This window comes from Crotalus tigris, unplaced genomic scaffold, assembly GCF_016545835.1.
Source record: "Crotalus tigris isolate CLP2741 ecotype Arizona unplaced genomic scaffold, ASM1654583v1 scf7180000017937.1871474, whole genome shotgun sequence".
Taxonomy (NCBI): domain Eukaryota; kingdom Metazoa; phylum Chordata; class Lepidosauria; order Squamata; family Viperidae; genus Crotalus; species Crotalus tigris.
The window spans coordinates 1,491,616-1,517,740 of NW_024096729.1; the positions used below are offsets into that span (position 1 = coordinate 1,491,616).

Below are 26,125 nucleotides of genomic sequence, written 5' to 3' on the forward strand. Positions count from 1 at the left end.
AGTAACATGGCTTAAGCCCATATGAAGGGTTTATGAAAACATCTCAAGACAGGCACCCGCCTACTTCTCAGGAAGACAAAAGAGGGAGGCGGGGAAGCATATTTACATTTGCAAGATCCATTCCAATAAAAGTAATTGTAGGTGTATGTGACATCTGGCCTACCATACATAATATGGTGTGACATAATATGATTCATGACTGCTTGCTTGGTAACTGTCAGCCCTTCAGGGTAGATCAAAATAACAATCCAATGTCATGTAGGTCGGTACTACTTTTATAGTAAAGCTATAATAACAGAATCTTGAAAGGGTGAATGGGCTCCTTCCTTCCTTCCTTCCTTCCTTCCTTCCTTCCTTCCTTCGAAGATTTTATCTGAGAGGTTTTCTTTTATCTGATCATTTTCTTGGTGGTGGCCTATCTCTGAGCCCTCAAAGCAGTGGTGGGATTCAGTTGGTTCACACCGGTTTGGTAGAACCAGTAGCTAAATTTTGCTGTATTCAAAGAACTGGCTGGCTTCCAGAAGTCCAGTCTAGGCCTGGGAGGCCTCAGAGGCTCAGGCCTGCATCGAATAAAAGAACTGGTTGTTCAGGTATTTGAATACCACCACTGCCTCAAAGTTATTCCATATATCATCTATAATAATCATATTCATATTTTTATTAATCGAAGGGTACTACTCTATTGTAAGACAGAATACTTTGTTTACATGAAGAAAGGCAGATTGTTAGAATGCAGTATTGTAAGCAAACTCTGTCCACAGTCTGGAGTTCGATCTTGATGGGCTTGAGGTTGACTCAGCCTTCCTTCTTTCCGAAGTCAGTAAAATAGGCCCAAGATTGTTGGGGACAATATGCTGACTACTCAAAGAGTTCTATAAAGCAGTGTGGAGTGGTATATAAGTCTAAGTGCTATTGCTATTGTTTTTGTATGATACATTTTTACTTGAGATATCAACATTGCTCCTGAAACAGCCACACATGCTCCTTGTGTACATCAGATAGGCCACCACCACTGCCTCAAAGCTATTCCATATATCATCTATAATAATCGTGTTCATATTTTTATTAATAGAAGGATACTACTCTATTGTAAGACAAAATACTTTGTTTACATGCAGAAAGGCAGATTGTTAGAATGCAGTATTGCAAGCAAACTCTGTCCACAGTCTGGAGTTCAATCTTGATGGGCTTGAGGTTGACTCAGCCTTCCTTCTTTCTGAAGTCAGTAAAACAGGACCAAGATTGTTGGGGACAATATGCTGACTGCTCAAAGAGTTCTATAAAGCAGTGTGGAGCGGTATATAAGTCTAAGTGCTATTGCTATTGTTTTTGTATGATACATTTTTACTTGAGATATCAACATTGCTCCTGAAACAGCCACACATGCTCCTTGTATACATCAGTACCTATAATACATCCTTTCACTGCTAGTTTAACGAAGAGAAGGACGAGGGGGGACATGATAGCAGTGTTCCAATATCTCAGGGGTTGCCATAAAGAAGGAGTCAAGCTATTTTCCAAAGCGCCTGAAGGCAGGACAAGAAGCAATGGATGAAAACTAATCAAGGAGAAAAGCAACCTAGAACTAAGGAGAAACTTCCTGACAGAACAATTAACCAGTGGAACAACCTGCCTCCAGAAGCGTGAATGCTCCAACACTGGAAGCTTTAAAGAAGAAACTGGACAGCCATTTGTCCAAAATGGTATAGGGGTTCCTGCCTGAGCAGGGGGTTGGACTAGATGACCTCCAAGGTCCCTTCCAACTTTATCATTATTATTATTAAATACAGAATTTCTCAATGAAATCAGACAGCAAAGATAGAGAGCAAATGTCATGCCAAGTCTGATTCAGGTGATCTAAACAAAAACATATTTGGCATGAAATATCCCCTACTAATCTAATATTCTCTGCTGATCTCTGTAAATCCAGTTTTGCTTTCTAAATCAGCCAAAATTAGCTAGACAAGGTTATTCCAAATCTTGATATGTTTTCTGAACTGGAAATAAATCATCTCTACAGTGGTAGTTGTTAATCTGACCATGATCTGGGGTGCATTGTTTGTTGAAACTTTCACAATAGGTAAAAATATATCAGATAACATTTTCCTCATCCTTTGACTAAATATCTACAGTATCTTTAATTCATTCAGAGCATTAGTGCATGGTAATCGTTAACTGTTGCTGATACTGTTTGCCTAAACCAACAATAAATACAATACATATTCTCTCTGAAGAGAAACTAACATTTCTCCCTTTTTTCTTAGCTATTCTATTATTTTCTTAAGAATAGAAATAGTTTTCATCCCTCCTTTCTCCCACTCTATACTGTAAGTTCACAGCTGACAAAATGCTACCTATTCCATGGGCATTAAAAACATACCAGCCATCTTTAGGGCACATGTTAAGTGTATCAAATCCTTTTCACTAGACACAAGATAGCTTTAGTTCTCTCACCTCGAGATTCATGGAATTCCAGCGTGACATGGGCATCAAATCCGAGGCTGAAGTAATTATTGAAAACATTGAGGGGGAGCTGCAGTGATGAGATCAGAAGTAAAAAAAGAAAGAAACTTTGTAGAAAAGGCAATATAAAAAAATAAAATAGAATTGCAAACAGTAGGACTCACTAAGCAAAGTTGACTTTGTTATTACAGTTACAAGTATGTGTAATTTTGGAACAATATTGTCTACTCATACTCGTAAAGTAGAATGTAGAATGTAAATTGGAATTGGAATTGCTAGTAGATAGACATGGGATTTGCATAAATGGAACTCCTAACATTTTCATTAGTGAGTGGGTTTTATTTCCTGTTTACTGGCTAATTATTGACAGGTCCGGAAAGAATAAATAGCCAAAATAGCTGGTCAAAACTGAACAAATAGTAGGATTCCATGTCTAGAAACATTCCATAGCCACTCTGAATAGTGACTGATCTCCCAATTCTAGTTTATTTTATGGAGGAGTGTTGGAATATTCATGAGCAGGAAGAGTCATGTGGTAACTTAGTCAGCCGATGTGAAGAAAGTGCTACTGAGTCTGTGCAAAAAGGTATTGATTTAGAAGCTGAATTTTCAGTCTCAGGTTTGTCTCTGTATCTCTCCGTAAGAAGGCTTCATTGAGCTATGTTGTTGTAAAGAAGAATGTATGGTATTGTAAATATTTTGATATGAATATAAAAAGGTTATTTGAATCAGCTAAATGCAGTCAACTGTGAGAGCTTCTGATTTATTTTTTTCACCAACAGAGAAATTAAAATTTCACACTAACCTTCTGTGTTCCATCTTCAAGTTCTTTTGGGGGTAAATCAGGGTTTCTTTCAACCTGAAGATTCCAACGATCTAATTGAACGATGGCCCCATCTTCTACATGACAGAGAATTTTCGCAACAGGTTCATCAGTATATCCCTGAAATAGGATAGACAACAAGCAAGTGTAAATAATCAATATTTTGTCTGAATGGATGATGCATTGGTTAGTCTATGGGATATTCATCAGTATTTACTCAAATGCAACTAATTAAATCTTGATAATTTCCATCACCAGTACATGGACAAGACCAGGCACAAGAAATCCATAAAATATTATGTGTAAAATTTTTACAAATGTTAGATTATACTGGGAATGATGTGAAACTAAGTGTAGTTTTCAGCTCAACTAACTCTGCCATGGTTATGTTTATTTCATTTAATGGAAAAAAGAAAGGAATAAAAGTGAAAGTTGAAGTAGAAACTTTCTACTCTATGCAAGAAAAATAATGCACCAATTAGAAGAATATTTTTATACATTTCCTTTCACAGTTTGAGCCACCTCCTTTACTTTCAACAAAAATTGAAATGACAACCAGCCACATCTCTCTTCAGACTTACCCCTCCCCAGTTGAGAGTCCGAGCAAGATCATTCCCAGTGCCAAGTGGAAGCACAGCCACAGGAGGCTGGGGATTCAACTGTAACTCATCCAGAATGGAGAGGATCCAGCCAACCTAAGCATCAACAATGACAGAATTGGAAGTAAATGTTTAGACTCCACAGAAAAATGGGTCTAACCAGAATTTATGGTTACAATTCTAGGTAGTTCTATTTATTCCTGTCAATGTGTGATTCATAGAAAAAATTGATGAAGAAGAGTCAGGACCTGAAGGCTCATGGAAATAAATGCATAAGGGAATTACAGATACAGTGTGGGCCACCATATCTGCATTGCAAAAATCTGAATGATCAGTGGATGTCTGCAAAGAATGAGCTATATTACACTAGCTATGGCTTGTTTTCTCTATGAATGATACAATATAAGGTATAACCAAACAATTTAACACATACTGCTTCCATCCTGTCCAAGAAAAAAGCATATAGGTAGCAATAGCAATAGCATTTAGGCTTATAGACTGCCCCATAGTGCTTTGCAGAACTCTATGCAGTTTACAATGTAAGCATTATTTGCATATTGTCCCCAACAATCTGGGCCCTCATTTTACCAACTTCGGAAGGATGGAAGGCTGAGTCAACCTTGAGCCCCGTCAGGATCGAACTCTAAGCTATGGGCAGAATTTGCCTGAAATACTGCAGTTTAACCACTATGCCACCAGAGCTCTTGATGTCAATAATCCTTTATCCATATTTCCCCTTTTCCCCTGCCAAACACCAATTCATATTAGTTAAGGAAGAATATTTAAGGGGATTGCTATAAGAACAATCATTGAGATGCCTTCCATTGAAAATTATGTGGAACAGCATCAATAAAAATGAATTGACCCACCTTAGATTTGTTTTTGGATATATAAAACTTTGGGAATTCTAAATATGGCTGAGTGTTGCTCTTAACATTTGCCTTTTAGGAAATGACATTGTTATATATTCTAGAAGTCATAATAAAATAATTCACAGGGACTTAATTCCTCAGCACGATATTTTGGATTTGGGATAGGATGCCAGCTGATTAGTTTTGAAGCTTGATGGAAAAATCTGAGACCAGGAAGTATTTGAACTGACAATATTCCATTTATCATTTTTTAAAAAGGTTAATTCTGAACAGGGACATGAGAAAAATCTTGCCCTTTCTGTTTCCTTTCAATAATGCAAATAACTAGTCTACTGAATATTCACTAGATCCATTTGAACAAGATTTTCATTTCTAAATGTAATGGCTTTTGGAACAACATAACATTAATTTCCTTCAAATATAATCACAAGAAAGATAAATCAGGCACTGCTCATACTGATGAGACGGTACTGCCCCCATTCGCTCAAAATGTGAAATGCAAGGGAAAAGATATCAAAAGCAATAAATCCAACCCAATGGCATAGAGGGGTTCCAGATCCATTAAACAGATGAACCCAGTCCTCCGTAAATGTATCTTAGAAAGCCATATTGGGGAAAAAGGAAGAATAAAACCAAACAGTAAACATCCATAGGATTCTACGAGCACATACGCACGGGCATTGTTTGATTTTGCAGACTTCAGCTCTGCACATTGTTCTCATGCTGTCATGATGAACACCTGATTACTGCAACATAATTTCCTTGTGTGAATAGAACAAGGCATAGATTTAAAAAACATTAACAAACATTTAGATTGTTCCATTCACAAAAGAAACAATCAATACTCTGTTCTACAGGACAAATGTTGGACAAGCATGTGTGAATGGAGTGAGTGAATAACCCTCATTAAAATGTATTATGTTTAAAGATTTTGATAGGTGATATTGAATAGTTAGGTCAATATTACATTCTTCAATATTGTGTTATTTCTCATGGAGAGACAGAGGGAGAGATGGGGAAGAAGAGAACAAGACATAGAGAGATAGAAAGATAGAGAGATAACTATACTCTGCAAGATTTGATTAATTGATTGATTGAATTTATATAGCCGCTCATTTCATTTGCATGTGACTCCAAGTAGCGTACACAATTCAAACCCAAACTAACAATCACAAAAATTCAATTATTAAAGTCAATTAAAAAACAGTTAAAACCTATTTTATTTTAGTAATTTCACCAACAATCATTGGCAGTACCTCCTATTGTTAAAAAGGAAAGCTAATGAAAAAGAATTGGCCTTACTGTTCCATCGCCACCACAAGCCAAGATTCGTAGATTTGGCATTTTTCTGTACAATTCAAGCCTAGCGGAAGAAACCAGAGGACAAAAGTTTTTGGTTTTTTTTTTATCATGAAGACAGATTTTAGAAATGCCTCTGTATGATCAAGGCATCCTAGTCAAGCATTTATTATCAGGAGCACAAATAAAACTTCTATTTCACACAAGAAATAGAATTTGATTTTGCCATACCAGCTGCTTCATTCAGGCAAAGTCAGACTCTTCTAAAGTCAGTTCCTTTTCTAAAATCAGATATGGTGAGGAAGGCAAAACATATTTTACAGAAGTTACTAGGTCATGTGTCTATGGCGATTCTCAATTATCCAGGTCATAGTTGTCCCAAAGATGCATTTTTCCTTGTGAAAATGTTTCACTTCTAATCCAAGAAGCGTTTTCAATTCTAACTAACCAGTGGGAAATGAAAGGCCTTACATGATCCTTATTTCTTTTCATTCCCCACCAATTAGTTAGAACTGAAGAAGCTTCTTGGATGAGAAGCAAAATGTTTCCAAAGGAAAAAAAACCAAGAAAGTCTAATTGCCTTTTGAGATAAAAAAAGCACCTTTGGGATTACTGGTTCAAGTTTCTCAGAATAGTACACGGGTTCGTATCATTTTTAAAAAGGCCTTTCAGAAACAGGTATATCAGTAATTAGCCAAAACTTTAAAATATTCAGGACTTGAAAAGTTAAAGCCACCAATTGCAAGTGAGCCTGGAAAACATGCAGGGATTTTTTCCGTATTGAAGAAAATGAGGGTTTTGAGGTTTTTTTTTACCAGTTAGCAGCCTAACTCACACGTTTTGCACTATGTCACAAAACAGTTCCTTGGTTTAAAGCAATTATGCAAATTGACTGGCGGAATGTTACCCCAGAAATAACAAATTGTACTCTGATGCTTAAACAAAAACAGCAACAAGCATTTATATGGTTCTGTTGTTTTATAAAACTTGGCTCGGTATCAGCTAGCAATTCTCTTGGTTACGTCAAGCCTTTTTTCACATACAGACATAGTGAAAAACATTAAAAAAAACCAAAACAAAATGAGACCGTTCTGCTTTTGAAAATACCAGGAATACGAGCACATCAGATGAGAATGAGCAATATCCAAGAGTGCCATCTTGTGGCTTTAAAAACATTCTGTGCAGGAATTTATAGAGTAAATGTTTAAAATAAGATTTTAAAAAACCTTCAAATAGTATTCTGTGACACTAAAACATTTCTTGGTAACAACAGAGACATTGCAAACTATGGCCCTCTTTTAGATTATTTGTAACCTCCCAGTCTCGGTTTTATTAATAATCTCCCATCCAGGTTTTAACCAGATCTGACTTTGCTTAGCATTTCAGGATCACCAATTTCAGCAACTTTAAGATGTGTGTACTTCAATTCTTAGTGTCCCCAAGGAGTAGAAGCCTGACCAGATTTGGGATTGTGACTTTTGGAAAATGGAGTAAAACTACCTAAACAACCCCAATTATTTGGATCTATTTATTTATTTTGCCTTGCCTTGCCTTGCCTTGCCTTGCCTTGCAAATGCTACTGGGGATTTTCTTTGAACTTCAAATTAAAGCTTGAAAAAAAAATAGCAATAGCACGTAGACCTACATACTGCTTCAGAGTGTTTTACAGCCCTCTCCAAGCCATTTAAAAATGTCAGCATATTGCTCCCAACAATCTGGGTCCTCATTTTACCAACCTCAGAAGGATGGAAGGCTGAGTCAACCCTGAGCTGGTCAGGATTGAACTCCTGGCAGTCGGCAGATTTAGCCTGCAATACCGCATTCTAACCATTGTACCACTAGGGCTCTTATATGGCACTTAGTCAGGATTTTGGCCAAGAGGAAGAAATTAATATTCTCTTCTACTCCCACCATTTGCCTAAGGCTATTTTGGCTTCATGTCCAGTTGCACATTAATATGTGAGCCAGTTTGGTTTAGTGGTTAAGGCATCAGGTTAGAAATGTGAATCCTAGTCCTGCCTTAGTCATGAAAGCCAGCCTGGTGACCTCAGGCCAGTCATTTTCAGCCCAACTCATATCACAGGGTTGTGGTTGTGGGGAAAATAGGAGGAGGAAGATGTGTTGGATATGTTTGCTGCCTTAAGTTATTTGTAAAAAAAAAAAAAAAGGAAGGAAGGAAGGAAGGAAGGAAGGAAGGAAGGAAGGAAGGAAGGAAGGAAGGAAGGAAGGAAGGAAGGAAGGAAGGAAGGAAGGAAGGAAGGTAGGTAGGTAGGTAGGTAGGTTTGGAGTTTTTCATAATGTATCAATACACGTTTCATGGCTTGCTGTCCTCTATGGATACACAATAGTCAGTGTTGGGATTCAAATATGTGAACAACTGGTTCTCTGTGTGGATACCACTTCCGGAAATCCATTCTGGGCCTGGGCAACAAAAAATTAGCTACCAGTTCTGCCGAAGTGGTGAGAACCAGTTGAATCCCACCACCAACAATAGTCATTTTCACTGCCATTTGTAAAATTAATGTATTCATTGACACACCTTAAATTTTCCCCTTAAAGATTCAAACCATTTTCATATCACTACTGGAAATGCCCATATCAATCAATTACTTGACATTCTCATGTAATTTTTGTGTCTATTACAGTTTCCACTGCCACCCCTCCCCATTTTTTAAAGTGTGGCTTCTAGCTGTTCAAAATTGCCTGGTGCCCACTGAGGAGGGTAATAATAAGCACCAGGAAGTATAAATTTAATTGTCAAGGCATAGTTGCTGTCAAATCCTCTTTCTCAAGTTAATTCTCTCTGCATTTGTTGGAACTGGAGTTCCCATAACTTTCAGGCATCATGACCAGAAGCCATTTCATGTTTTTAATTATTAGAGATGGCAATGTTCATCACCAATGTGTTTTGAGTTGCCTCACATGAAAATAAGGAATGAGTCAAACGAAACAGCCCAGAACGTACGCATCTCTTGGTCCTTCCTGAGATAGGTCAAAGACCTGACGTGGATTCAAGTACCACATAAACATTTGGAGCACTTTAGTACCCTGAAAAGGACAAAAAAAAAAGAAAACTATCAATTAACTTGTATCTCAGTCTTAAAATGCATGATGAAGTATTTCACTAGTGTCACATTAAGAGAACTCTTATTTTCGATGCACTGATGGTATCATTTAATTTGGTAGTGAAACATCTGCAAGAAAACCATCAAGTTCAGAGAGCACCAAGGACCCTCAGTTCAACCACGAGTTGCAATAGTCTATCTTATTTTAGAACCTCCTTCCAATCTTTAACTCTTTCATCAAGTTTGAGACATTTTTTTTCCTGACATACCTTCTAAATCCCTTTCTTGGTACAAGCACATTCTGTGTTTGATGCCCCATATTTACCTGATTCCCTCCACTTTTTGGATTCACGAATACAAGCAAGGGTTTCATGAGAGGGGAAGAGATAGGCTTAATTACAAAAGGTCGTCCTTTGTTCTCCTAGAGAAAGAAAAGGAAAACATCAGCAGAAGGTTGCAGCAAGCACTTTAATTAGTGGTACAGAATTCCCAGCCATAAAATACCCAAACTACTTCTTATTAAGAAAAGTGTAAGTCGCCGTAAAGATTCAGAATGTGATTCCGTAGTACAGTTTGATGAGGAAGATGAGGGATAGTTAACCCCATTCTACATCTTTGTAAAATTCAATCCAAATGTCCTGAACAGTAGAGACAGGAGTCTCCACAGATAACAGTTTGGGGATATGCATTTTCAACCAGGCAGAAAATATGAACTGGGTTTGGGATGGGACTTGGGGAGGAGAGGAGAAAGAATTACTGTTCTCTAAATATACATTATATTTAGTAGAATATAGAATATAAAGGGATATGTCAGCTGATATAACTGAAAGGAATCAGATAGGATCAGCTGTATTGTTATGATAATTTCCCCAATTAATAATAATTAATTAGTCCTTAATTCCTCTAATTAATAATCATTAATTAATCATTAATCACCAAACATATCATATTTATCGTTAAGTATAACATGCTTCTAGAATAGAATGGAATATGTCAGCTAAAATAACTGAAAGGGATCAAACTGGATCGGTTGTTTTGTTTTGTTATGATTATTTTTCCCCTAATTTATAATCATAATAAATTGTTTGAAAGACTTACCTCATTTCCTCTTTTACTGACTTTCCTTTTAAAAGAGGTTCTTTTCTTCCGCCTGGTCGAATTTTTCAGTGAATTCTGTTTTGTTTTGTTTTTTTAAGAAGAGAAGGAAAAGGAGGAAAATTTAAAAACAATTATACCAAACAGAAGACCTCCCTATAAGAAACACCTCTGCGACAGTACCTGTGGAGGATGGTACACCACCTGGCACACATGCATGAGTTGAAAGGACATGCGTCTCATGCTTTACATTTTCACATCACTGTTATGGAGAAAGCCACAGACTAAGACCAGACTGGTACTTTCAGAACTGGAGACTTCCAATGCTGTGAGGGAGAAGAAAACTAGATGCTCCCATAGACTCACATAAGAGCACATGCTGTACCTGCCAACCCTCCCAATTCAGGTAGGAGACGCCCGTTTTCCTTCCGGGGCTCCAGTCTCCCGCCCAATCAGGTTCGTCTCCTGGTGTGGAGACCACCTATATAAAAAGGTTAAGGAGAACAAGATAAAGCCAGCTATGTTCTGGGGGCCTTTTCTTCTACGTCTTCTTTTTAAACCAATGGCATTAACCAGTAGGGTAATTAGCTATGAGTAAGTTAGGTATGTCCTCCTGTCTCATATTAGTTGATGTGTGATATCACACATGATGACTTTCTAGAGATAATGCTAAACATTTTTAGAGCTGATTCACAGACTATTGATTTTAAATGTACAGGCATTCCTCAGTTAACAACAATAATTGGAATCAGAATTTCTGTTACTAAGTCATGCAGTTAAAGTATGACATGATGTTCCTGTGATATTTAGCAGCAGCTAAATATCATGGTCCCCAATTACCATTATTAGCCAAGAACCACATGAGTCATTAGGCAAGGTCCTAAATGATTGTGATTTCCTGCTAGCTTCCCCATTAACTTACATGAAGCTGACAGGGAGGGTCACAAATCATGGTCATGTGTTCACAGGACCTTGCAACAGTCAGAAATCTGAGCCAGTTGCTGAGCAGCTGGTTCACAATCGTGTGAAGGAGGACTGCATTGATCAGAACTTTGAGAACTGTTCATAACTACCACTCATTCAGTTGCTGCAAATCTGAATGGTCACTGACTAAGTGGTTGTTAAACAAGGATCACCGGTAGAGTAAAGAGCATAACAATGAATTCTCTACTTGTATTTTGCAAAAAATATGCATCAAACAGGTTGGGTTAAGAAATACCAAGTTCCTGTTCAAAAAATGTCGGCAATGGCTGCCAAAAGTGTGTTCCTATGCAAGAATTATCAAACAAAATCATGACTTATAAGATATCCTATACAATACATGTAGGAAAAACTCCAAAGAAAATCTCATTGTTGGTCAGTTAAATTTTATTAGAGATATTCTCCCAACGTTGAGCTGGCTGGATTACACTTAGCATTTAAATTTATTTGTCCCTAGTTTTTAAAATAATAACTAAAAATAAGGATAATGAAGACTTTAGTCTTTGTTTTAATTATCTGGGATTTTGTTATGTCCCGAGCCTTGCAAACGGCTCGGGCGTTGCAGGCAGTCCCGGGCAGGTGCAAAGCTGCCCGGGACCAGACAGGCTGTCGCCAGCGCCGTGCGCATGCGCGGGTGCTGGCACGGGAAAAGTATCACATTTACCCGGGAAGCGTCTATATAAGAAGCTGGGAGGTTTTGGGAGCTGCTGAAGCCATCTACTTGTAAGCTGAACGCTGAATAAAGGAAACTGAGAACTTCAACTGCTTCTCGTGTCTGCTTCCCGCCAAGGACTCAACACTGGCGACGAAGGTGGGATTGCCTTACACCGCCTGGAAAGGAAGAAGTGTAAGCTTACCCAAGTGAGTCCTGAGCGGCGGAACGGCGTCGACTCGGCAGCTACCCGCCAATACAGTGTGCATTCGGGGGTAGGCTGGCTGATAGACCCGTCTTCTGAAGATGGCGAAAATCGGAAGGCTTTCGGAATTCGACGTCTCACATCCAGAGCGGTGGGAGTCATACGTAGCCAGGGTGGAGAACTACTTCAAGGCAAACCAAGTGAGTGAAGAGAGCTTGAAGGCTGCCACCCTGCTTTGTGTTTGCGGTCAAGACGCCTTCGACATCGCAGAAAACCTTGCAGCACCTGTTCCAGTAGAGTCTGTCAGCTACGCAGATCTGAAGAAGCTACTGAAGGAGCACTTCCACCCCAAAATGTCCGTCATCGCATGGCGCCACACCTTCAAGCAGAGGGATCAACGGCCCGGTGAGTCGGCCAAAGAATTCATCGCCGCATTACGGAAGGCCGCCAAGCACTGCGAGTTCAAAGACCTCGAAGAACGACTGAGGAACCGATTCGTGTGCGGGTTAAGGCATCGAGATCTACAACAAAGACTTTTCGCTAAAGAAGAATTGTCCTACCAAGATGCCTTAAGGGAAGTCACCGCAGAAGAAGCAGCAGGCGGCGCTGTCAAGAACATGCGGCTGACCAGAAACAGTCCAGAGGTTGCATCCGTGCACCAGGAAGACGCCCAAAGAAACTCCGAGGAGGATCCTGACGAGGAAGTCGACCGTCTCCACCCCACGACGGAAGAAAAACAGAAGGGAAGCTCTTCAGCTCTGCTCAAGTGCATCGGCTGTGGAGGTCGCCACAGGAGAACCGACTGCAAGTTCCGCTCCGCTACCTGCCGGGCATGTGGCAAACAAGGACACATTGCAGCTGTGTGTCTGGGCCGACGAAAGGTACAACCTCAGGAAGAACTGCGCCTGAAAGGTACCAGATTCCCCAGCCAGAATAGGGTAGGGTTTTGCGCTTCGCGAAGAAGCATCCTTAGGACAGGCACACACAAGCCCATTAAGAAAAAGCTGTCACTCAAGGTGAAGCTACAAGGGGTTCCATTATCAATGGAACTAGACACAGGGTCTGCCTTTTCAATTATCTCCTTGCATACATTTAGGAAGATTTGTTCCGGTAGTGGAACTCAGGCTAAGTTAAGGCCTTCTGACATTGTGTTAACAGATTTTCAAAATTCAAGAGTGTGTGTTAAGGGGGAGGCCACCCTTAACGTGCAATACAAGAGGTTTGAAGGTCCACTAGACTTATTAGTAGTAGGGGGTGAACGAACGAGTCTCATAGGACTCGATTGGTTTGAGGCCCTGGGGATACACGTCACAGGACTCAACAGCTTACAAACACTCGACCTACAGGAAGTCTGCAAAGAATTTGCAGATGTTTTCAGCCCCCAGCTGGGCACATTCAAAGGACCCCTGTGTCCTTAAAGCTAGACCCCACTGTCACTCCCATTAGAATTAAAGCAAGAAGGGTCCCTTTTGCTTTAAAGAGTAAAATTGACACTGAGTTAGACAAACTGATTCAACAGGGAATCCTAGAACCTGTTGATTCCAGTCCTGGGAGACCCCCATTGTCACGCCTCTAAAGGCAAATGGGGACATTCGCATTTGTGCTGACTACAAATGCACTCTGAATAAGGCATTGCAGCAACATGCCTATCCTGTTCCTGTGGTCAGTCATATTCTGGCCTCCCTCAAGGGGGGGCGCGTTTTTGCAAAGCTTGACCTAGCTCAAGCGTATCAACAGCTGCCTGTTGATGATGATGCTGCTATAGCTCAGACTATTGTGACCCACAGGGGAGCCTTTAAGGTAAAAAGGCTGCAGTTTGGAGTGAATGTCGCTCCTGGGATTTTCCAAAGCGTAATGGAAAACACACTACGGGGTATACCAGGGGTTTGCCCCTACTTTGATGATGTCTTAATTGCAGGAGACTCCACACACATTCTAGCTGAAAGGCTAAGGGCTGTTCTGTTAAGATTCAGGAAGTCAGGCCTCAAGCTCAAAAAAGACAAATGCAAGATTGGGGTGCCTTCTACTGAATTTCTGGGGTTCAAAATTGATGCTGCTGGGATTCACCCTGCTGAATCCAAACTAACTGCTATTTTAGAAGCACCTAGGCCAAAGTCCAAGGCCGAACTTCAGGCCTTCCTGGGCCTCCTGAATTTCTACAATTCCTTTCTTCCACATAAAGCTAGTGTAGCTGAGCCTCTTCACAGGCTACTAGACAAACAAGCAGTGTGGCAGTGGTCACAAACACATGAGGCTTGCTTTAACAAAGTCAAGGCCTTGCTCACTTCTAACAGTGTACTTGCACATTTCAACGAATCTCTTCCTGTGTGCATCGCATGTGATGCGTCCCCTTACGGGGTAGGAGCTGTCCTGAGCCACCTCAGGTCTGATGGAACTCAGGTTCCTGTTGCATATTACTCCAGAACATTGTCTTCTGCTGAGCGCAACTACGCTCAGATAGACAGGGAGGCTCTGGCTGTTGTTGCTGGAATTAAAAAATTCCACGATTTTCTATATGGCAGGCATTTCACGGTCTTTACTGACCATAAGCCTCTGCTGGGACTGTTTACCACACGTAAGCAGACTCCCCAAATCATTTCCCCTAGAATGCTTAGGTGGTCTATTTTTCTGTCTGCATATGATTTTTCTTTACTCCACAAGCCTGGGAAAGAAATGGGCCATGCTGATGGCCTCAGTAGATTGCCTCTGCCAGTAGTAGAAGCTGACCCTGCGCCAGCTGTCAACATTCTATCAATCCAAGCCTTGCCCGAGCTCCCTCTTTGTGCCAGGGATGTTGCCGCTGACACAGATCACACACTTTCACGTGTCCGTTCCTGGGTTTTGTCCGGTTGGCCTGAGCACTGCCCTAGTCCTGAGTTTCAGAGTTTCTGGTCCAAAAGAAACGAGTTGTCCCTTTCTCAGGGTTGTCTGCTTTGGGGAAACAGAGTTGTCATTCCCACCTCAATGAGGACTAGGGTCTTAGAATCCCTCCACGAGGGTCATCCTGGCATTGTTCGTATGAAGGCTCTTGCACGCAGCCACTTGTGGTGGCCTGCTTTAGATAAGGATATTGAGGCTAAGGTGCATGCATGCCACCTGTGCCAACGATCTCGCCCAGAGATGCCCCAAGCTCCCGTGCATAAATGGGAGGAAACACAGTCCCCATGGTCTAGGGTGCACATTGACTACGCTGGGCCCTTTCAGGGCCAGTTCTTCTTGGTCCTTGTTGACAGCCATTCAAAATGGCTTGAGGTTGTACCTGTCTCATCCACCACCACTGCAAAGACTATTCAGGTACTGAGGGGGATTTTTGCTGCACACGGGCTTCCAGATGTCATTGTGTCTGACAACGGCCCTCAATTCACTTCCTCCGAATTCCAAGCTTTCTTACAGGCTAACATGATTCGTCATGCCACGTCTGCACCCTTCCACCTGTCCACCAACGGTATGGCTGAACGTATGGTGCGCATCACAAAGGACGCCTTGAAAAGACTCACCTACGGGGACTGGCATCACAGGTTGGCTGACTTTCTCCTTTCTTATCGCACCACACCGTCCACTTCTACAGGGAGAAGCCCAGCTGAACTTCGTTGGGGGCATCAACTTACTACTAAACTTGACCGGTTGCATCCGGACAGACTGCCTTCATCTACCTCACATCCTAGGGCACCTAGACAACTACTTGTGGGTGCCCCGGTTTGGGCTCGCAATTACGGGCCTGGTCATACCTGGGTCCCCGCTTCTATTTCCAGGGTCACAGGTCCTCTCTCCTACGAGGTTGCCCTGGACAACGGTCGTGTCCTGCGTCGGCACATCGACCAACTCCGCCCTAGGCGGGACTTTTCAGATGAGACTCCTGGGTCTTTTCCAGGGGGGGAGGGGGACCCTTTGGAGCAAAGGGAAGGGCACGAGCTGCTGCCCATCTCCACTGATGGAGCCACAAACGGCCCATCCCAGGGTTCCGCGAGAGCTCCGAACAAGAATTCTATGAGCCTACCTAACTACCAGGCATCCACGCCTACTCCAGCCAGGGAGTCACCCCGGGGGCATACTCACTTTCCACACACATCACACAGCACTCCAGTCATGGAGGATACCCGGGGGCATCCCAACAAATCATTCCCCGCAAGAGAGCTGGCACACAATCCCCAAGGTTGGCCTGACCTTACCCCAAATTCTACAGGGGGTCAAACATACAGGGAGGTGGTCGAGGAACCAAGTCCCGACTACAACACCTCTAGCCCAAATCAGGGAGTAACTGAGTTTTGGGAAAGTACAGAAACCCACACAAGCCCGGACACAGAACGGGGTTCAGGGAATGGTCAGCCTCCTGACAGGTCTTGGACGGACCTAGGAGGTTCAACAGAGACGCCCAGCAGTGGCTATCACTTCAAGGGGCCCGAGGGTCTACAGCTAGGCAGGTCAACCAGGTCACAAAGTGACAGAAGCCCTGGCCTGACGAGCCCGGTGGGCAAGCAAGCAGGCCAGGCATCGGGGCACAGTCCTTGGAAGGCACCAAGGCAAAATAAGGAGAACAGGCTCACATCTCCCTCCAGTCAGGGAACTCATGCTAGTAACCCAGAGCTGAGAAGGTCACAGAGAGCAAAGAAGTCTCCTAAATACTTAGAGGATTACATAACATTGATGGCTAAACAAAAGCCAGGTAACGATAGGAGCACTGAGAAGCAGAACACTGCATAAAATAAATGATTATATGTTGGTAGTAGTTTTAGCCCGGGGGAAAGGGGTGTTATGTCCCGAGCCTTGCAAACGGCTCGGGCGTTTGCAGGCAGTCCCGGGCAGGTGCAAAGCTGCCCGGGACCAGACAGGCTGTCGCCAGCGCCGTGCGCATGCGCGGGTGCTGGCGCGGGAAAAGTATCACATTTACCCGGGAAGCGTCTATATAAGAAGCTGGGAGGTTTTGGGAGCTGCTGAAGCCATCTACTTGTAAGCTGAACGCTGAATAAAGGAAACTGAGAACTTCAACTGCTTCTCGTGTCTGCTTCCCGCCAAGGACTCAACAGATTTGTTTGGTGTATATGTGAGCAAACCCTTTCTGCTCTCTGTCCCCATGAAGTATTGGCATTGAATTCAATGCCACTCAATACTGAGTCCCTGAACATTCCAGAATGCAAGCTGTGTGCTTGGATAATGTTGCAAAATCACACAACCATTTTCTCCATGTTGAAATTCCTTGAAAATATAATGAAAATGAAAACTCAAGAGTTTGCTTTTGCAAATATTCAAAGAAACTGAAAATTTCAGTCTTATGAAGAACGATTGAAGGAACTGGGTATCTTTTGCCTTAAAAAACAATGACTGAGATGGGATATGTTGTCTCTCATCAAATTTTTGAAAGGAAGGCCAAGGCCTGTCTTCTGAGTGCATGACATAGAATAATGGATTTAATTTACAGGAAGCAGATTCCAAGTGAATGTTAGAAAATACTTCCAGAAAGTACAAGTAATGTGACAGTGGACCAAATTATGCAGAGAACTGCAGGATTCGCTTCACTGGATTTGTTCAAGCAGTTGCTTAATAACAATCTCTTGGGAGTGCTTTAATTATATTTCTGCACTATATAGGAGTTGGACAATAGCCTAAACATCCACCTTCAATATTATAATTCTATGAAAGCTACGTAGCTGAGGAATACTGTTAAAGTTATTCTTTTACATCTAATGATAAATACAATGTTATCCACAATGAGACATGTTTCCCCTTTTAATCATAAAATGAACGACTCAGGCATACACAACCACTTCGGTCTATTAGCCCACATTTCTATACAGGTCACTTGAATTGATAACAGTTCCATACAGAAAAAACCATTCCTGATTTTTTTCTTCACCTTATCTAAATTGATGAAAAGGTATTGGTGATATCTTTCAAAGGAGAAGATTGTTTCAGTGATGCAATGATGGGTAGAGTGCATTGCCTTCTTCAGTTAAAAAGGAAGACCAAGTGCTGGTCTTCCTTTTTAAAAACAACTCCCCAACATGATGCAGTCTCCTTAGCTTCCCATGTTTTTATTAAACCAAAAAGGAGGGAAGCATGCAGGAAAACTTCTCATGAGTCTTTCACATGTGTGGGCAGCCAGGCAGGCTTCAAAGTCATGGAGAGATGTGTTACAAAAATAATCACAGCTTTAGCACCTTCTGCCATCTCCAGGTATAAAATAAGCTCAACCACATGAGATATGTTCATGTATTCTTAAAATAAGGTTAAAAAAATAAATACTTCTTTTGCAGGGTAAGAGAATTTCTGAGCAACTGGAAGCACATTTCAACCCAGAGCTCTTTATAACAGGGTAGTGAAGCCAAATTCCTCTTTTAGTAAAAAATGTCAAGGGTCATATTGCTCCTCATTAAGGAACATTTCAAAAAATCCATCACAATAATTCCAGTTCAAGCACAAATAAATTATTATTCTTTCTTGGGTTGGTCTATGTTTGTTTGTTGTTATTTGTGTTTTGGATTCTCTTGCAGATCCAAGATCCAAAAATTATATATTTCATTGCAGAGATTATTTTCATCTTCCTTCTGAAGGAGTATCTCCAGGCTCAATTTCCCACATTTATCCATGCATTTAATAGAAAGTCTGGAATCCTCACAACAGCTCCTTTCATAATTTCTCTGAACACATGAACACTTTTCTCCACTCCATATATTCCATCTTTTCATAATGGAGAGAACTCAAAGTATTTCAAATCACCAAAGTATCATTTGCTGTGAAAAGGAAAGCATTTATCACAGTACAGCAATTCTAAGAGAAGAAACTGTGATTTCCAGATATCTCTATAGAGCAAAGCCCTTTTTTAAAAGAAAACAAAAAAATCCCCTAAAATCAACTTTGAATATTGTTTTATTATCTACCTATAGACATTTAAAACAGAAGTAGATATGTTAGCCCAAAGGTGAATGATATAATCTGTCCAAGATTATGAATGGTTGTTGTTCTACTGCACTATATATTTTTTCCTAAGATAATTTAATTTAAAATAGCTGCTCAAACTCAAAAATAGCAAGCATACTAGTAAAAAAAATAACTGATCTATAGATTGCAAGCATATTAATTGGAAACCCTGGTGAAAATATCCCAAGTTCCAAGGCAGTAGATAAGAATGTGACTTCTAACACAACATTTTATGATATGTCTCTTCTCCACATACTCCAGCTTGGAGAATAATGTTCAATTCAGCAGACCACAGATTGAATCAAGAAACTAATGGAGGAATAAACTGGAGTTGAGCAACTACCTCATTAAAGCAGACCAAGGATCACCTGGAAAACCTGGGCTAGCTTTACATGAACCATGGCCACTTTCCAAATTGTTCATTTGACTTCAACTACAGTATGTTTCCTGTGGGATCTGATCATGCCTGCTTTTGCTTCTGGCTACACCCACTGCTGGAAGGCTGAACATGGAAATCAGTTTTCATTTGAGATCTCAACCAGAAAGGATTTCTCCAGATTCTTAAAATGGCTGTTTAACTATCCTAATTAATACATGTATATTTAAACTACTTCCTGGAAGGAAGAAATGTTTGCTTTTGACCACAATTCCGAAGGTCTAACATTTCACTGTACCAGGTTTTAAACAGTTACATAAAATAAAGTTTTAGAAAAACTATATGGAAAGAGAAGACAATGTCTTATAGCAATTAGGGGTAATAGCTGATGGCAGCCAAAGACAGTATAGCATGTTTTTCCCCACAGGAATACCAGCAGTCTTCAGCCAAGTGAACCAATCCACACTGTCAGAACAGGCAGAAGCATGCTGTTACCTGAGGTTTCTTCACCTTAATGATCCATGTGGGGGGGACAATAACAGCAGCATGAGCTCCTAGGGAACAGGGCTCCTCAATGTGCTGCAGCAGGAAGCAGGTGACTTTATTGTGAAACTATAGGAAAGAAAAGCAGAAGCCTCTGTGAAATGAAGACTATGGAGTAGGGCAAACGTGAGAAGGGGGATAAATAAAAACATCAGTATTAGGAAAAGACATATCCCAATCTCTCTTCCCTTGCTTTGCAGCATTTTAGGCCCAAGGAATACATATCTTTAACACTGTTCTGTCCACACAGAACATGTTCTGTATTGAGAGAAGAGAGGGTTCCATATGAAAAAAAAGGACATGTGAAATTCATGTACATCTATGCTGTTTTGCCTTCTTTCAGTCCAGATCACAATTGGCACAATTAACCTAACCATAAGCAATAGCAATATCACTTAGACTTATATACTGCTTCATAGTGCTTTACAGCCCTCTCTAAGCAGTTTACAGAGTCAGCATATTGTCCCAACAATCTGAGTCCTCAGTTTACCAACCTTAGAAGGATGGAAGGCTGAGTCAATCTCGAGCCGGTGAGACTCAAACTGTCCAACTGCTGGCAGCCAGCAGATAGCAGAATTAGCCTGCAGTACTGCATTCTAACCACTGCACCACCACGGCCCCTAAGCTATTTCACAAGCCACTTTCTCTTTTTTATATTCCCCAAACAAGTGCATAGCCAATCCCTTGCTTTTTTTGGTATGTTTTCTAGTGAACGATGACTTCTAATTCAATAACCCAACAGATGTTCTTCTTTATTTATATAGTAAATACATAATGCTGATGACACAAAGATGTATAATGGGGTTGATACTCCTGGGCTCATTTGTAATACAGAAAATGATTTGGCATTGCTGGAAAATTGATCAAAAATGTCGAAACTGCAATTCAATGTTTCTAAATGTAAGATTATGTGTTTGGGAAAAAGAGACCTCTGGCAGGATACAGTATTGGGGATTAGAAGAAGAGAAGAAAAGGATTTAGGTGTGCTCATAACAGATGACTGCAAAATGAGTACACAGTGTGGCAGCTATGAAGGCAAACAAAATTCTGGGATGCATCACTAGAGGGATCACCAGCAGGAAAAAGGAGGTCCTAATCTTGCTATGTAGCACTTTAAGTCAGACCCCATTTAGAATACTATGTCCAGTTCTGAAGACCTTGCTTTAAAAAAAAGGCATTTTAAGATTGAGCAAATCCAGAGATGGACAACAAAAGTGGTGCAAGGTCTGAGGGACAAAACAGTATCAGGAAAGATTGAGGAACTGAATATGTATAGAAGACAGAAGGAAAGTGAGGAATGTGGCTGAAACCTTTAAATATATTCAGAATGTAAACAAGGTTCTAGGAGGCAGTTATTTTTAATATTAAGCAAAAATCAAGAACATGGGGCATAATCTCAAACTGACAGGAGGGAAGTACAATAGTAATGTTAGAAAAATATTACTTCAAAGAAAGAATAGTGGAATCTTGGCACCAGCTTCCAGTGGTTTAGCCTGCCTGGGATAAACAAATGTCCATTATCTGGCAAAAAGATTAAAAATTTTAAAAAACTCAAAGGGCAGACTCAATGGGCATACTAAGTCTTTTTCTGCTGTCGGTTTTCGATATTTCTATAACAGGAAGGAAATGGGGAATAAAAAGCAGAATTGACTCCACCCATGGGCTCTTGTTTCATGGGGATGCTATGTGTGAAATCACAGCATCAAAGCTACTGTAGGCTAAAATTTGCAGGAGCCCTTTGAGAAAATGACTTACCGCTTGCTTGCACCATGAACAGCTGATAGCCACAATCTCTTTACTATGAAAGGAGAATTTTTGTTGAAATCCCTGAAATCATAAAAGTTTGTTGCATCACCAATTAACATTTCACATATTTTTCCCAAATATAATTGAGGCTATTAATGGCTAATACATAGCTTTAATAGTCACATGGTATATGACAGCTGTTAAAGTCGAAGCTGTATTCACTGATGATAGATACCTTTACTTTCCAAACTCATCTCAAAATGCTCTGGTTAAGGTCTGCCAAAATTTCTGAAATAACAGTTTACTGTTATTCACTGTAGAATACTTAAATATTCTATATTCAATATAGGAAAAAATATATTTTACCAATCTGAGCCTAGAGCTGATATAGACCAAACCATCAACTTTTGGATAGAGGTGAGATACACAGTAACTCTAATAGAACATAATATATGTAGTTGAGAGTTAAATTGTGCAGACCTTAATATTCTCTGATCTCGGTTGTTTGTTTGCAGACGTTTCAGTACTTGACAAGGTAACATCATCAGAGCTAGTGAGAGTGATATTGCTCCCTGTTTATATATACATGCCAGTGTTGGGGGGAGGGGTTGTTGTTTTCTCCTTGGTAGTTCTTTCATTAGTATTATTATTAATACTAATACTTATTATTGTTTATTGCTTGATTGTTTGGTGTTAATTCCTATTTATCTGGTTTGTAGGCTGCTATAGAGGATGTGCTGAGAGTGTATATTATTATTGCCAGCCTCAATCATGTGTGAATTATTGGGGGGGGGGTGCTTATTTTGGTTTTGTATAAAAATTCTTTCTTTATAAAATTTTATTTATTAATTTTGATTGTTATATATCACCCAGAGTCACAAATTATGAGATGAGAAGCTTTAGAAATCTCTTATTTATTTATTCATTCATTCATTTGTTCATTCATTCATTCATCAATCAAATTTCTTTGCCATCCATCTTGCAGTTCAAGGCAATTCTGAGTGAATATAAATAAATAAAATACTGTGAGATTACACAATGGGCATGTAACTAAATCCTTATATATATAAAAACAACCCAATGGACCATTATATATACATGCTGCTATCCAGAACACAGTGCCCAAATTTATCATTTATAACTAATCCAAATAGCTCCATTTAGATCCCTTGGCAGAAACAAATAACCAAGGAACCAAAAACAAAAACAAGCAGGGCCTACTTTTGATTTACTCAGGGTCACTGCCATGGTTCTACAAATCAAGGAAAGTATCCCAATTAGCAATATTAATCCTGAAGAAATGGGGTGTGAAAACTAGAATACTGAGGTAGAAGCTGAAACTTTGGTGCAAAGTGGGTATGTATGTATTTAATTTATTGATTAAATTTATATGGCTGCCCATCACACCAAGAGCAACTCTGGGTAGCGTACAACAATCATGGTTGCACTGTTTATAATAATGTTTGCACTGTTAGAAGTATGTCCTGCATTGATTTAGGATTTCTGATAAATGTCCATATTTGATACTTGTGATACTGGCCATGCTACAACAATTAGTAATGATGCATTGATGTTTTTAATCTTGGACCTCATGTACACAGAGAATGTTTTTGCACCTTCAGCTATAGCTTCTAGCAGTTATCCCTTCTGTATAACACACAGTGATGGGATTCAAATAAGTGAACAACCGGTTCTCTGTGTGGATGCCGCTTCTGGAAGTCCATTCTGGGCCTGGGCAACAAAAAATTAGCTACCAGTTCTGCCGAAGTGGTGCAAACTGGCTGAATCTCACCACTGATAACACAATCTATTATCTTCTGCTCATTCATATTAACACAGAAGTTTGGTTTTGGGGAATTCAATGAATGCAGTTCAGAAACTGCATCAACTGTATAATTGGTACATGTTGATGATCAGAGATTTGAGCTTTTTTAAGAGTAGGAGAAAGATGGTGAAATTATCTAGTTTATTACAAAAGTAATAATTTAAAAAATGACCTCAGAGGAATGAATGATGTGAAAAATAAAAGATGCTGCTCGGAGATAATAGAGCCATTATTCTTTTCTGCATGTCTGACAAATTGCTTCTTCTTTTTTTCAGATTTGCTAAATTGAGAACTGGGGCAATAAAGAGCATTAAATATGAGTTTATAAGGAAGCAGTTTTTTAAAGTCCCAGAAGTTGATATTTTTGAATATCAGATTGCTCAGATCTTATCAGAGGTTTACATAGATTTCTAAATCTTAAACCAAACAATATCTATGCATACTGGCAAGACTAATATGTCTGAGTTGCAAACATCTGAACAGCCACTAGATAGCAATAAAGAGGTACTAAAATATAGATTCTAATATTGCTGTCACCTTATTTTTTTCTGATTTTTTTTGCAGCCCAAGTCACAGCTATAGCATAGGTGGGTAAGTATCAAGCAGACAGAGGATACCTTTCAAAATTTGGTAGGGAAGGCAGGAATGGCAAAAATGAAGTCATTAAAATCTACAGTACAGGCTTCAATTTTAATATCTGAACAGGAAAACAAACAGAAAAAGCAGAACAAAAAACTTTTAAAGAGGTTTATTATGTTGCTAGAAGAAAAAACACCCGAAGACTAGAACTTATAATTACTTTTTTTACAGATTTTGATGGCATTATTTCTACCTTTCCACACTGTTTACATTTCCCTTCCTGACGTCTTCTGTGAACCCAGTGATGTCGAACGAAATTCTGTAGAGTAGGAAAACACAACCAAGGAATAGAATTGATTTAAAATACACTCCAATCAAACCCCAACTCTATTTATAGAACCTTGATCAACTCATGTATAAGAGGGCAAAGGCATTGCCTCACATTGGCAAAATGTAATCATGCATGATAAGTAAAGGAGGAATAGCTCATAAGATGTTCTGAAGCACACCGAGAGATCTTTTATAATAGAAACTTGCCATGAGGCTGAAAAGAACTGGCTGCAACCTGGAATCTTTAATAACTCTCAAAGCCACTGTAGTTTTTAGGCTAGATCTAAGCCATAGGACTTCCTAGTTTAACCTTTTGAAATCTGATGCCTTTTAGATGTGTGGGATTAGAACTCCCATATTTATCCATTGTGGTTATTTCTATGAAATGTTTACTTTCCGGTTCTTCCCAGTTATTAGGGCCAAATATGCCTACACAATACCCCTAATCCAATTACTGAATTAACTCTATTCTACATTTGCATAAAGCACAAATTATATGGGCTGAGCTCAGTGTATCTCTTTTTTGCTTTAGTGAGAAAACTCATTTTACTTCCATAGTACAGAGCACTTTATCGAAGCAAAAGTCATCCTGCACAGGCCTATTGGACAATCAGTTTCAGGCCTAAAACTAAGAATGACACGTGATGATCCTTCCAAGCTGAGTTCTTTCTTATTCTCAAACCTATAGCCCAAATTTTGCCAGACTGAGGGAGTGGTGGGATTCAAATATGTGAACAACTGGTTCTCTGTGTGGATGCCATTTCTGGAAGTCCATTCTGGGCCTGGGCAACAAAAAATTAGCTATTGGTTCTGCCAAAGAGGTGAGAACTGGCTGAATCCCACCACAGGACTGAGGACTCTACTCTCTGCATTTACAATATACTCTGGAAATTATTAGGATGGTGCTTTTTCTATCTGTAGGAGAAAAGCAGGCAGAGCTGGGGGGGGCAGAGTTAAACATGTCATCAGCTTAGAGTCCTTACATGGCCATAAACAATCCAAGTCCAATCCTTCTTGAATTCCATTAAGCCTTATCTGGTGCCAATTTAGTATTGAACTTTAGTTGATTGGATTCTTGTGTATAGGCTTGAATGAAACTCAACAAATGGTCCTGATCCTTTATGCTTGATACTGTCACACATAATATTCAGACTGAGATGCCTCTTACTCCTCTGGAATGCACCCCTTCCTTCTGGGAATCCATCTTCTTATTTCATTTCATCACACTCAGACTTCTTAGTAATAAGTGTCATTCAGGTAAGGCTACCTGTATCAATCTGTTTCCTGCCACTCACCTCTCTTGGTGATCTGGAACTGCCTTCTCGAAAAGTTGGCTTGCACCGGAAGTTAATCTGTCAGGAGGGAAGCAAACCAAGAGACCAAACAGTAATTACTAATTTGTCTTTAGAACAATCAAGCTGTCAGAATCCAATTATATTTCATCTTTAATTATCAAACATAGAAACTCCCAATTCTGCCTTCTCTGGATTCTGCCATAAGAGGGAGAAAAGGGGGAGAGCAAAGGGGCTTTATGGCCCTCACTTCCTTCAACACACTTCAAAGGACTGAATGTGTGTTTATTGTGGCCTCTAAGCTTTAACATATCAAAGAAGAGTAATTGCCTTTCATGTAGTTATCTGAAGTCTCCATCCAGACGGAAGAAGAAAGGGGATGGAATTGTGATACTTGAAACTATCACTGGAAGGGGGGTTGATTGGGTGGGACTACTGGGGAACCCCTTAAAACCTTGAATGGGA

The 26,125-nt window shown here is 40.1% G+C and overlaps 1 protein-coding gene across 8 annotated transcripts in view; it reads right to left on the reverse strand.

Annotated features, from left to right (window-relative positions):
- Nucleotides 1-26,125, reverse strand: part of DGKI (diacylglycerol kinase iota) — a 260,970-nt gene that overhangs the window by 114,217 nt on the left and 120,628 nt on the right. For 7 of the 8 annotated variants that reach the window (XM_039344773.1, XM_039344772.1, XM_039344771.1 and 4 more), the window contains 11 exons: nucleotides 25,664-25,720; nucleotides 24,292-24,357; nucleotides 21,644-21,715; nucleotides 19,841-19,957; nucleotides 10,220-10,294; nucleotides 9,447-9,542; nucleotides 9,022-9,104; nucleotides 6,060-6,120; nucleotides 3,868-3,981; nucleotides 3,269-3,406; nucleotides 2,455-2,533 (listed from right to left, as the gene is read on the reverse strand). In XM_039344773.1, coding sequence (XP_039200707.1) covers nucleotides 2,455-2,533; nucleotides 3,269-3,406; nucleotides 3,868-3,981; nucleotides 6,060-6,120; nucleotides 9,022-9,104; nucleotides 9,447-9,542; nucleotides 10,220-10,294; nucleotides 19,841-19,957; nucleotides 21,644-21,715; nucleotides 24,292-24,357; nucleotides 25,664-25,720 — 958 coding nt within the window. The remainder of the gene's footprint in view (nucleotides 1-2,454; nucleotides 2,534-3,268; nucleotides 3,407-3,867; nucleotides 3,982-6,059; nucleotides 6,121-9,021; nucleotides 9,105-9,446; nucleotides 9,543-10,219; nucleotides 10,295-19,840; nucleotides 19,958-21,643; nucleotides 21,716-24,291; nucleotides 24,358-25,663; nucleotides 25,721-26,125) is intronic. The other variant, XM_039344770.1, reaches the window with a different exon arrangement.